The sequence below is a fragment of the Primulina huaijiensis genome, chromosome 9 (genome assembly GCF_012295235.1).
Source record: "Primulina huaijiensis isolate GDHJ02 chromosome 9, ASM1229523v2, whole genome shotgun sequence".
Lineage (NCBI taxonomy): Eukaryota > Viridiplantae > Streptophyta > Magnoliopsida > Lamiales > Gesneriaceae > Primulina > Primulina huaijiensis.
Genome location: NC_133314.1, coordinates 19,193,714 through 19,205,783, shown reverse-complemented (window position 1 = coordinate 19,205,783; position 12,070 = coordinate 19,193,714). Strand labels below are relative to the sequence as shown.

Here is a 12,070-nt window from a genome sequence, read left to right as displayed (position 1 = left end):
TTAGCGACGGATTTTCAAAAACCGTCGCTGAACGCGGGCCCCACACACGTGATGAATATTGATTTAAATTTCAAATTTGCATGTTTTAAAAAAAATTCGAATATAAAGAAACACTATATATTTAAAGTTTGTGAATATATAGTGACGGTTTGTGAATATATTTAATTTAAAGTAAGAGTAAGATGAATGAGTGGACAGCGGGACCTACAAATAATGAGTGTGAATGTTAAAATGAATGTGAGAGAATAGATGTGTTAATGTAATGTATATGTGGCATGTGGACCCTACGGTTTTTGATGAGGTGGTGGGTGGATGCTCTTATATACATATATATAATGAAGTTTTATATATTTTCATCGTTTTCTTTAATTTTCAAATTTATGATTATATGTATTGAAAACTCCGAAAATCAGTGGATTGATTGGCGAATCTTTAATATAAATAAATATATATATATAATTACTATATATATACATATATATATATATATATATATATATAAATTTAAACGGGTATTCGGGTCGGGTGTGGGTCGGATTATATCAAACCTGCCTCCATACCCGAACCCGAAAATCCCCATACCCGATTACCCAATTATTTAATTGGGTCTAAAAATCTCTCCATACCCTCTTCTATTCGGGTCGGGTATCGGATCCTACAACGAGTTCGGAGGAAATTGTCATCCCTAGTCCAAACCCGAATGAAAACATAATTGACTAGAAAAGCCAAAGGTAAGCTAAGGTATGTTGTGAAATTGGAAGGCAAAGTCTAGGGAAGCGACAATGGCAATGCCAAGTCCTAGAGTTTGAATGTGCATGTACAAGAAAATTGAGAACTTTACGTTTGGTTTTACATCTATTAAATAATATTTTATACATTTCTAACAGAACCTCGAAAATTTGGCTCATATATTATATATAATTTATATGTATATATATCGAAATTGAGGGCAAGTAATCAATTTGACTGCGCTACATGGAACTCAGGTAACCAAAGGAAAATTAAGTTTAAATGAGCTCCATTATTATATAAGATTTAGGTGTCATGATCGTATAAGAATTTTTTTTATTTTTTTATGGTGTATTATATGTAATATTGATTAAAAGACAACCTGAGTAAATTTATTTTAAACAAATTATAAATGAGTAGGTCTCTTGTGAGACGGTCTCAAAAATCTTCATCTGTGAGACGGGTCAACCCTATCAATATTTACAATAAAAAGTAATACTCTTAGCATAAAAAGTAATATTTTTTATGGATAACTCAAATAAGAGATCTGTCTCACAAACTACGACCCGTAAGACCGTCTCACACAAATTTTTGTCATTATAAATTTGTATGTCAAGTCAAGTCAAGTTGTTTAAAGAATTATAAGTAAATAAGAAGTTTAAATATTTGGATAAAATAAGTATTTTATGATTTGTGTCATTCGATCTGATTTATAATTATAATAAAAAATAAAATTTTATAATAAAAAAATTATAAATATAATTGTAACGACGACGTTTAACGTTTTCTGATCATTCCATCCATTGCAGCTCCTCCCCGCCCGCACTCCACCACCTTCCTACAAAATGGCTTCTTCACCGCCTTCTCATCTTCGCCCAGTGGCAGAGCCACATTATATGAAGTTCGGTGGTCTAATTCTTTTTTACAAAATTTATATAAATTTTGAATTAATTTGATATTAACGCGAATAGATCTAGAACCATATTTCCGGTTCTACCGCTGTCTTGCCTCGGCCACCCTCCTCCACATTCATTCAGCCGGAACCATACCCGTACTTCCCGGTTCAAGTGTGCATCTGGGCAAACTGGGTTCTTCACAAAACTTGGGCGGTTGATACAAGAGAAAGCTAAGAGTGACGTGGAGAAAACGAGGGATAATTTGGCTGTCATCGACGAGCTTTTGCTTTACTGGAAGCTATCTGATACTGACCGGTTTCTGGCTGAGCTGGAAGAGGTTCGATCTTTCCATTTTCTGTTGTAATTTTGTTGCCAAATAATGCGTGAAGCTTTCTTGCTCGGATTCACGTCTTTAATTTCTTGCTTTGGCATTAAAGAATTGTCTGTTTACCTGGGACTGTTCGATGCTGATAATTTCACCAACTACAATTCTTCTGTATGCGGAGTTCGGATACTCATTTTATTATGCGATTGATACTGATTTAGAACTATTGATGATATGAATTCAAGTTGCTTGTAGTTGTATATTTTTGGATCAGTTTTATATTTCTTTTTCCATTTACTGTTAGGCATTGTTAGTGGCTGATTTCGGTCCAAGGATTACCATAAAGATCGTGGAGAGCTTGAGGGATGATACATACGCAGGAAATCTCAAATCTGGGAGTGAAATTAAAGTAATTATTCTGATGCTTATCTCATGTAATAGCTTTGTTTTAGCAAGATTCTCTTCATATACTTCAAGTATTATCTGACAGTTCAAGTATTTAATTATAGGATGCTTTAAAGAGGAGTATATTTAATTTGTTAACTGCAAAGAAACTTAAAACCGAGCTCCGGCTTGGTTTCAGGTCAGAACTGGTTCAATGAAACATTGTCTGTTGGCTTGTTTTGGCGTTCCATATGGGTCACTGACTAAACTTTAATCACTAGAAAACCGGCTGTGATCATGGTGGTTGGTATCAATGGAGGTGGGAAGACTGCATCTCTAGGTAATCCTATCAAATTGATACTGGAATATATTTTTAAAGTTTTAACATCTTTGGGACGTTAAGGATGAATGGATGATGGCTTTTTTGCTTGCTTTTGGAAAAAGTTTTATTTGTACTTTTCACGTCCATGAAGTGAAGTTATTATAAGCAGAATCTTTATTCTATAATCTTCTTGTTAGTTGAATTGGTCTGTAACTCATGGTTCAATCTTGTTCGAAACAAAAAATATTTTCATGAAACAGAGTTAAAATTAGTAAAAATTGAATTATGATGTATCTTTGGTACCATTGGTATGATTATATTGTCATTTAGAAAGCTGTAATTACATGAAATATTTCCTAACAAAGTTGTTCTAAGATTATTTCATTGTGTTGCAATTGTATTCTAAATTAAGAGAGATTAGTAGGAGTTTTTAATATTCTCGCATTGTGTATTAGATATAGGACTTATGATCGAATCAATTAAATACTATCTATATGTTTTTTTTAAAAAAATAAATTAAATACTATATTTTGTTGCATGCTATCTTCACTATATCTTCAATAATTTTTAAAATCCAACAGATGTTAGCGTGCCAGAATAATTTTAATAGAACATCAAAATGCAATTATCGCATTTGTTTTTTAGATTTCCTGGATTTATAGATTTTTTTTTAAGTCGTAAGATTGAAAAATATGTGGTGCACTGTGCAGGAAATTTTCCCAACAGATTGAAGAAAGAAGGGACCAAGGTGAGGTGTCTTTCCATCCCGTCCTGTCTTGTTTTTTTGGGGGGTTAAATTAGTGTTTCAAGATTAATCTTAATGAAACAGGGTTGGACTTTCATTTAGTTTAAGCTTTCAGAGAATGTAGTCCAGATGCTTTTATTTCACTTTTCATCACTTTACTTGTGGGTACCGGGGAGTTGTTCCTGCTCCCGCGGAAGAACACAAATTCATTAGCACTCTTACTCCATGGAAATTAGACGTTTATTCTGTCATATACCCAACCCTGGCCTAAAAGTAAGTTGTTTCTCATTTCTATCTGGCATACTTTTAAAATTTTGCTAGGTGTTTTTGGCAGCGAAGATACGTTTAGAGCGGCTGAAACTGATCAACTGGAGATATGGGCAGAAAGAACGGGTTGTGAGATTGTTGTTGCTGAAAAAGAAAATGTAAAGGCGTCATCAGGTAGAATATGTGGCTTCCGTTGTTACACAAGTGTTAAAAATGTCGTAAACATTTCCCAACTTGTGATTTTGAAGTTTTTCCCATGTAGTGTTCTCTCACAAGCCGTAAAAAAGGGGAGAGAGCAAGGTTTTGATGTTGTTCTGTGCGACACATCTGGACGTAAGTTTGATACAGTCATGTTTTGGCTTTATGTTTTACAATTTTGTTGCTAATTAACAATTTTTCCTTCCCGCATTCTTATCATAATACAGGTTTGCACGCTAACTATGGCCTTATGGAAGAATTGGTAGCTTGCAAGAAAGCTGTTGGGAAAGCTGTCTCTGGCGCGCCCAATGTCAGTATTCTCGAATTTCTGCTGATTTTTATTGTATGGCTCGATGGCTGGTGGTGGGATGTTGAACTTCTAGCCAATATTTATGTAAATTATTTCACAATTTGCAGGAAATTCTGCATGCTTCCGCAAGAAAGAGAATTCAATGATGTAATATATCCTATCCATGGTTGTCAACACTGTTTCGACATTTTAATTTTAAATGACCCCCTTTACCCCAAAGTATTTTAAATGTAAATTATTTCACAATGTATACGGGACACCATATCTATATTCTACCTGCAGGTTAGTGTAGTTGATGAGCTGGGAATTCCTGTGAAGTTTGTTGGTGTCGGCGAAAAATTAGACGATCTCCAACCCTTTGATCTAGAGGTGTTCGTTAATGCAATCTTTCCTTGAAATGGTAAGTTCTACATCATATCTGTACACAACACGAGGATGCGTTGCTCGTAACTTTGTTCTTTGATCCAGTCAACTTCTGTGTTATCTGCCAGAACCTCGTTGTAGTTATTTTTCGTGCTGCCAAAGGATGGATTATTGATTGATATTCATGACTGAGGGATGGACAAGGAACTCTGAGGAGTTTTCTTCACTCGGGAAGGTGGATTTGATCTATCCACTCTCAGTGCGACTAGGCTCGACACACGTTTTCCTTGATGCCTGATTTCACACAAATGTCAGAAAGTTTACTTCTTCGAAATAAACTCAAGAGTATTTTATGGGGTGATCGGATTACCAAGATTGTGATCGGTTGAATGTATTTCCGGTAGCCTGAAATTTGTCGTGTACTGTATTTGATAGAAATAGTAAGAATTGCTTTATGCTTCTGCCTCTGGAAAATCATTTTATAAGAAGCATATATTAGAAAGCTACAAAATTCTGATTAGAATACATATAAAGGTGTTCGATATTTGGAAGAAGACGTGTTTTATTACACTCAAAATGATTAAAATTGGGCCGATGTCTCAACGATCTTGACATCTTAGGTTTAAGATTATCTCAATACTTAATTGTAATAAAATTCTCTGGCCTAAAAAAATAACTTAAACTGATTAATAAATAATAATAATAAGTATCTAAATGAGCCGGGGAATTAGGAGTATATGCGCAATATTTAATAAATGAATTGGGTGAAAAGTCAAAATAGAAGGAGAAAAATATGGATTGTATGATAAAAAAAGGCAATTCGTGTGTGATTTCTTCAACAATCGTTACCCCTTGCGTTATGATGTACGAGTAGCTTATATAAGAAACTAAAAAGACTCGTCATCCTGAAATTCTATGTGAAATCAATCGTTACAAATTCAGGTTCTTTGCAATTTAGACTTCAAATTTCTTCAGGGCACGTGAGCATTCTGAAACTGAGATGTTTGTTTTTGCAAATATCAACCGCACATATATCACTTTGTTATAACTCATAAACTTGAAACGGGTGTGTTATAAAATGTAGCACGAGTCATGAACGCCAGACGTCCGGATTCCTTCAGCCGGAAGTTAACTGCTACCACAGTCAGGTTCCTCCCACTCCTCACCACAGATCCATCAACCGCTACTTCGGCCTGTGATGAAAATCCCGGGTCAAAAAATTCTTAAGGGACTAAGGGCTGCAACAAATGGCAGGTAAACTGAGGGATAACATGAAGTTTAAACCGAGTGTTGTAAAAATTTCAGTATGATCAACGGGATACATCAAGTAGAAAAAATAGTCTGATGGTAAATTTTCCAAAAATTTTGAAGATCATAGTAAGCGAGTTTTTACTGATTTCTACGACTGATAGTACGATAATGTGGAGACTACTTCCTTTTTCCTAAATGTCAGATGAATGTGAAATAATGTGCCTAAGGTAAAAGAACCATGGCATTGCAATATCAGGATGGATTTCCTATAACAAATTATCGGGTATATTTTATGACCGAATGCATGTCAAATACAATAAATACTATAGTCTTCAGTAGTTTTGCAACTCACATGTTTCCAAATGCTTAGCAGCTCAAATGCCCACATGGGACAGTGGGGGTAACATTACTTTATATACACTACAACATTTAAACAAATGTGATGCATTTGCATACTCTAATCATGAAAACGAAGCGGTCAGGACAGTTGCAACAACATGAGGTAGTAGAATCTTAAGGTGGTGCTACGAACTGTAATTTGAGTATGATTCAACAAATCCATGTTTATTATTCTCTTACATCATTTTCCTAAAATGTACTTATTGTCAGCCACAAATTTGGCATAGGATTATTAATTAATCCGTTAGTGAATAAAATAAATTTTCAGAGAAAGAACAAAGACTCACATTGCGTGGAGCAGCATAGAGATAAGAAATACTAAGTTCTCCAAGGAATATATCTTTATCTTTTCCAACAACTGTTCTAGCACAAGCAATTGCAACTCTCTCAGCCACAGCTCCAACTGCTCCTCCATGCATTCCGCCATAAGCATTCTGTACTTCAAATAAACCAAACAATCCATCATTAGCTGCAGCAAAAAAAATGGTTGCCCCATTGTAGAATCTATGCTATATGTTAAGCAAGAACATCTTAGAAATGCCTATTTAATGAGTCAGAAATTAAATGTGAACTTACTAAAATAATCCAACTTTTTCTCAAGAAACTGTTCAAATTCTGATTTATCAGATCAGGTTATCAATAGAATTGGCAATGATGGAGGCTGAATCAAACATCTGGCGGCACAAATACAATGTGTGCTATGAACCTGGTTACAAAAATAACTGAAGCAATGGAGGCTGAATCAAACATCTGGTAGCACAAATACAATGTGTGCCATGAACCTGGTTACAAAAATAAATGAAGCAAGAGAAGAAACTAAGATCAAATTATCTGGAAACAGTTACTCTATGTCCAAGAGCAGTTGGTCTGTCATCCTTAGAGGCTTAGACGATAGAATATAAATGTTTCAAATTCTTGTTGTTTTTTGTAAATGAAAGTCTTGGTTTCTCAAACACAGGTAGTACTTAGTAGTCTCAGCTTCGAGTTTCTTCGCAATCAATATTTATGAACATGAGACCATAGAATTTCTGCATAACATGAGAGCCATGCTTTCTGCAAAATTTCTCGCCTACACGTTTATCATCTTGATCAGCATATAATTACAAGAAACACAAAAAACTATGTCTGGATAAATAAAATAAAATATGATCATTAATCAATCAAGAAAATGTTATTTGCGTCTGATGCATAATAATACCATAAAACATATATGTATACTATCTGATAAACCAGCATTTAGCATTCCTCCGTAATTCTCCAACTCATTCTATTGAATGTCCTAAAAACCCACAAAATTCCCACCACAAATTTCAGATAGTTTTCCTATACTCAAGCGAAAAGCTAAGCAACCATTTCAAACCCCAGCTAAAATTTCAAGATTCCATCAAAAAAATTCAGCGAAAAATCCACAATCAACAAAGAAAGCAGCAAATGGGTACCAAGATCGCAGGTTTGACAGTAAACAAACAAGATAATTTGCCACGTTCGACGGAGACGACTTTAAGAGCCCCTCCTACAAGGTTGGAGAACGAATCCTTCACGTCGTGTTCTGGTTTAATGGTCGTACCTACTCCCACTTTGCTGAGAAAATCAAGGGTTATTTCACGACGTTCTGGAGTGATTTCTTCGCAAATCGGGTCAACACTAGGCGCGTCGGGGCTCAGGGTGGGAGCTTCTTTAGTGATTGCCATGGTTACTACTACTCTTCCCCCTCAGTCAGCTGTCAGCCAGGCAGAAGGTCCAACCAAAGGAGAGAGATTTTAATTGATTCAACGGCCATAAATTTGTTTCAATCAAAATCCAGTACCAGCAATATTTTTTGTGAATTGGTAATTGATAAACCGTAGCTTTTTATTGTTTGGTATCCAAAGTTTTTTGATTAAAATATTGTTTTTTTAAGTTGGATTTTAAAAGTGTTTTTTTAAGTAAAAATTGTGTTAATATTGTGTTTGGATGAATAGATAAAAAGTACTTTTTAAATTAATAAATGTGTTTGGATACATATCATTAAAGTGCTTTTTTAACTCATTAATTTTGATATATATTTTATAACGGATTTCTAAACAAGTGTGATGTATAAATATAAATAATTAAATCCATACCAAAACAATAAAATATTGAAATCTTAAAAACCATAAAAACAATTGTTAATAACAATGGTTAATGTTTATATTATAATTTAATTTATTTAAATAAAAACTAATAGTTCAATGTCGACCTTGTATTGGCAGTGAATTTCTTATGTCATCTCTCAATTCTTTCATTTCCGTAATATTTTCTTGTGTTGGCTCTTGCCATCTCGTACATCTGTCATGGACATAAACATTTTCACCATCTTGCTCGATTTCTTGTAAATCATCAATATTTTCGAGTTGTTCAACAATATCTCCGGCCGCATCGTATCGCCTTATGAAATTGTGTAAAGCAAAACATGCCACTATAATTTTAAATTGAGTATCTAGACAAAATGTGGGCATATTTTGTAATACCTTCCATCGTGCTTTGCACACTCCAAATGTTCTTTCAATAACCGTCCTTAAACTGGAATGATGATAATTAAATACTTCATTTTTTGATCTGAACTTTGGAGCCAATCGAAATCGAGGTAAATGATATCTAGTATCTTTATACGGTCCCATAAAGCCTTTGAAAGTAGGATAACCTGCATCAACTAAATTAGATTTACCTGCAAAAAATAAGAGTTAAAGTGTAAATATTTATCTAACAATTATTTAAAAAAAACATATAAGATATATTAATAGAATCTCATTTATTTTTGAATTGTTTTTTATTCAAAGAAAGTCCCGTTCTCTCATGAAATTTTGAAACTAAATTTGTGTACCCTGTTTTGTTTAAATGTTTGGTAGGCTTATTGCCGGATTCAATTTCTTCCTCAGAAATTTTTAAAAATATTTCGGTATTCTGATCAGTCCAATCCGCCTTATTATTCCCATCAGCAACAAACCCAGGTTCAACAGTCTCAATCGTATATCTAGGTAACTAACTTGGATTTGATAATCCTCGTTTAGGAGCTAACTTCGAATACATTCTATATTCAAAAAATAAAACATAAAAAAAACAATAGATTATCTAATTCACAATATCATAAATGAAAAAGTAATACAAACAAGGAGTAAATAATATTACAGTAATATTATGGTATATAACATATTTTAATTAATATAATATTATATACGTAATACACAAGAATTGATTAATATTATATACGTAGTTGCAAAAAAAATAGAATAAGCAAATACTTTCCCCTTCCTGACTTCCTGGATTTATCGGATCATTGACCGAATTGTAACATAATTATCTAATTCACAATACTTAATACAGACGTAAATGAATAGAGAGTGTAGATTCCGCAGCAAAAAGAAAGCAGAAAAAAATGAACGAACAAAAACCTCGACGGAAAAAAAAAATTGTACCTTGTAGAAGAATGTAGAAAAGATTGAGAACAGGCTACATGTGGATGTTGTTTTTTAAGTTATTAAAAAAACTAGTGAAAAAAGCTCTAAAATAGGGCTTTTAAAAAAGTTCTCATTTCAACTTAAATAAGTGCTTTTTTAAGCACTAGAAGCCCAACCAAACAAGTTAAAAATTAAAAAAGCACTTTTTTAATTGTAGCTTCTTATACCAGGCTCATAGTCAACATTTGTGTTCTTGTATTATTTAGATACAAATATTTAATATAAATTTCAACAATCAAATAATTAAATCAGACCCAATTAATTTATGACCCCTTCTCAATGCTCAAATTCACCGATCTATTACTCTTTCGAGGAACTCTGTTTTCCTCGTATCTTCTTTTTATCGGATAAAAAAATAAGTCCAATGAGCAGGTGGAAGTAAGTTTTCAGTTTTAGCCTAATTTTCCTAGAATGTTCGCTTGTAATTTCTACAGCAACTGGCCTATATTGGCATGGTGTGGCATTATTGCAAACTCTTGAGCCTTTATGAAAATTCTAACTGGAGTAATTTCTAGCTGTCCATTTTATAGTTTATCATATTATCTGATGGGAAAATATCCCACAAAGAACAGAACTAGGCAGTACTAAATAACATAGAAAAAGGTTGATTTGAAGAAAGATTACTGGACAGATGTGCTCTTGTTTATTGCTTGTTTGGTGGGGGAAAAGTGCATGCAGTTAAAAGCTCTATCTAAACAAAAGCTGAATCTTTTGAACATTGAAAAACAATTTAGAGCTTGAAACTAGAAGTAATTGTTTGGTTAATTATCACAAATTTGTATCCTTTTTAACATCATCGATTTGCAGGTTGCCTACAATCAATGTATGGATTGCATACATTTAGAATTGAAAGCATTGCACATGGCAAAGCTGCACCCGTTGATGAATTACGGGCTCAGGGAGTTCATAACCCTGGACTTCTGAGGAAGGTATCTAAAATCCGACTTTTCCCTCATATTCTTGTGTTGAATTATGAACATTATCGGTATTTTTTTATAATATCGGTTTACTATTTTTTTGGGTATTATTTTGAGTTTGAAGGTGTAGTCGTTAAATGATATGCAGGTGATCGTAACACAAGCTTCAAAGAGTATAAGAGATGGCAGAGCCTGGAATCCCAACCTTCAAATTACTGGAGGTGAAAGCATGTTTCGACTGGAATCTTTGACCTTGGGTCCAGCTGTATTGAATTCGCCATCGAAAGGATGGAAGGTATCTCATAAATTGTGTACTTTGTTCTAGAGTGCGCATCACTTGGTGACTTGGATGGTTGGTCAAGTTAATAAACTTTCTACATGATTCTCTTTTTCCTGTCAATGTTGTTTCATAGCAAGAGGCCTTAGATTCCCAATCACTAGTTTTTATAGAAACACCTATCAATCTCCATTCATCATTCTTTTTCAAAAAATTTACAACGCACGTCATTCCAAATTTTAAATTCAAATCAACTATTTAAAATGAGAACATCACAATCGTTTTTTCACTAGACTTTTATTTTTATGAATCATTATTCGACTTTACATTTTCTCAAAAATCATAGCAACGACATCTCTTTGTACTCATTATATGTAACGATCATGGGTCATTAGGCTGAACCAACATGGGCCATGCACCACTACTGGTCATGGGTAATTAGGATGGTCCAGCATGAGCCCTAGCATATACCCATGCACCGCTACTGTCTCCTTAGTTCATGTAACCTGTCTTCTTACAGCACTTGGGCTGATTATTTTGCAGACAATGAATTCTCCTCGTCATGTCTCAGTGGAACGTACCCCGAGGTGTAATAACATCTGATTTGATGCTTCACAAGCTTGACGAAGTTAGTAAGTCAGTGAGGGTAAAGATCTCTCTCTTTATATCGAACGGCTCCTTCAAAATTGAAGTATATAGCTTCAATTAATATAATATCAAAGCTAAAGCTACAAAAATTTATTTCTGAATGAGTCAATCGTGATACGTTCTTATTGGCCCTCATGTTTACTAGTCTATTATTTGCTTCTATATTTGACTTGCTTTCAGAAACCGGAGATTCTTGTTGAGAAAAACCAAGTCCAGCTGCCTACCAATTCCTGTCTTCAAAATGTCTGAGAAGTTCTCTTTCCCAGAATCACAATTCTCAATTTGTTTGATGTTTCATCTGGTTGCAGCAATTACATACTTCTTTGTGGTACATAAAGAGATTAGATTAGTGGATTTCTTACAAGAATGTATAAAGAGATTAGAATAGTTTCATTTTCTTCCAAGAATTTTGACGAGCCGTTAAAACTAAAATTTATGTTCTATCTGGAATAGTCTCGTGTGTACTGTATACATACTCTTTATGTATAGTTTGTTCACTCACGCTTTATGAAATTTTAAATTTTTATACAAATTAATGTACTAACATGTTTGACTAAAAATAC

At 33.9% G+C, this 12,070-nt stretch overlaps 2 protein-coding genes across 2 annotated transcripts; one reads left to right on the top strand and one right to left on the bottom strand.

Moving 5' to 3' along the window:
- The first annotated feature begins 975 nt into the window (after nucleotides 1-975).
- LOC140983943 (cell division protein FtsY homolog, chloroplastic-like) lies at nucleotides 976-5,153 on the top strand. The gene is made up of 10 exons (XM_073451096.1): nucleotides 976-986; nucleotides 1,701-1,962; nucleotides 2,255-2,359; nucleotides 2,460-2,533; nucleotides 2,616-2,674; nucleotides 3,367-3,404; nucleotides 3,723-4,001; nucleotides 4,094-4,176; nucleotides 4,284-4,323; nucleotides 4,459-5,153. Exons 1-7 carry the CDS (start codon nucleotides 976-978, stop codon nucleotides 3,828-3,830), a joined length of 657 nt encoding a protein of 218 aa, XP_073307197.1. The 3' UTR covers nucleotides 3,831-4,001; nucleotides 4,094-4,176; nucleotides 4,284-4,323; nucleotides 4,459-5,153.
- Nucleotides 5,154-5,396: 243 nt separating this feature from the next.
- Nucleotides 5,397-8,006, bottom strand: LOC140983764 (uncharacterized). The gene is made up of 3 exons (XM_073450892.1): nucleotides 7,629-8,006; nucleotides 6,477-6,623; nucleotides 5,397-5,732 (listed from the first exon to the last, which is right to left on the bottom strand). The coding sequence occupies exons 1-3, from the start codon at nucleotides 7,878-7,880 to the stop codon at nucleotides 5,589-5,591; spliced, it is 543 nt and encodes a 180-aa protein (XP_073306993.1). The 5' UTR covers nucleotides 7,881-8,006; the 3' UTR covers nucleotides 5,397-5,588.
- Nucleotides 8,007-12,070: the final 4,064 nt, after the last annotated feature.

Bases quoted from the DNA above. Each gene is read 5' to 3' on its own strand.
- LOC140983943 (XM_073451096.1), top strand. The intron at 2,534-2,615 runs GTCAGAACTGGT...TTTAATCACTAG, and splicing joins GAGCTCCGGCTTGGTTTCAG to AAAACCGGCTGTGATCATGG. The intron at 2,675-3,366 runs GTAATCCTATCA...TGCACTGTGCAG, and splicing joins TGGGAAGACTGCATCTCTAG to GAAATTTTCCCAACAGATTG.
- LOC140983764 (XM_073450892.1), bottom strand. From the start codon at position 7,880: ATGGCAATCACTAAAGAAGCTCCCACCCTGAGCCCCGACGCGCCTAGT. The intron at 6,624-7,628 runs GTACCCATTTGC...TTTGAAGTACAG, and splicing joins CTGTCAAACCTGCGATCTTG to AATGCTTATGGCGGAATGCA. The intron at 5,733-6,476 runs GTGAGTCTTTGT...TTTTCATCACAG, and splicing joins TCTATGCTGCTCCACGCAAT to GCCGAAGTAGCGGTTGATGG.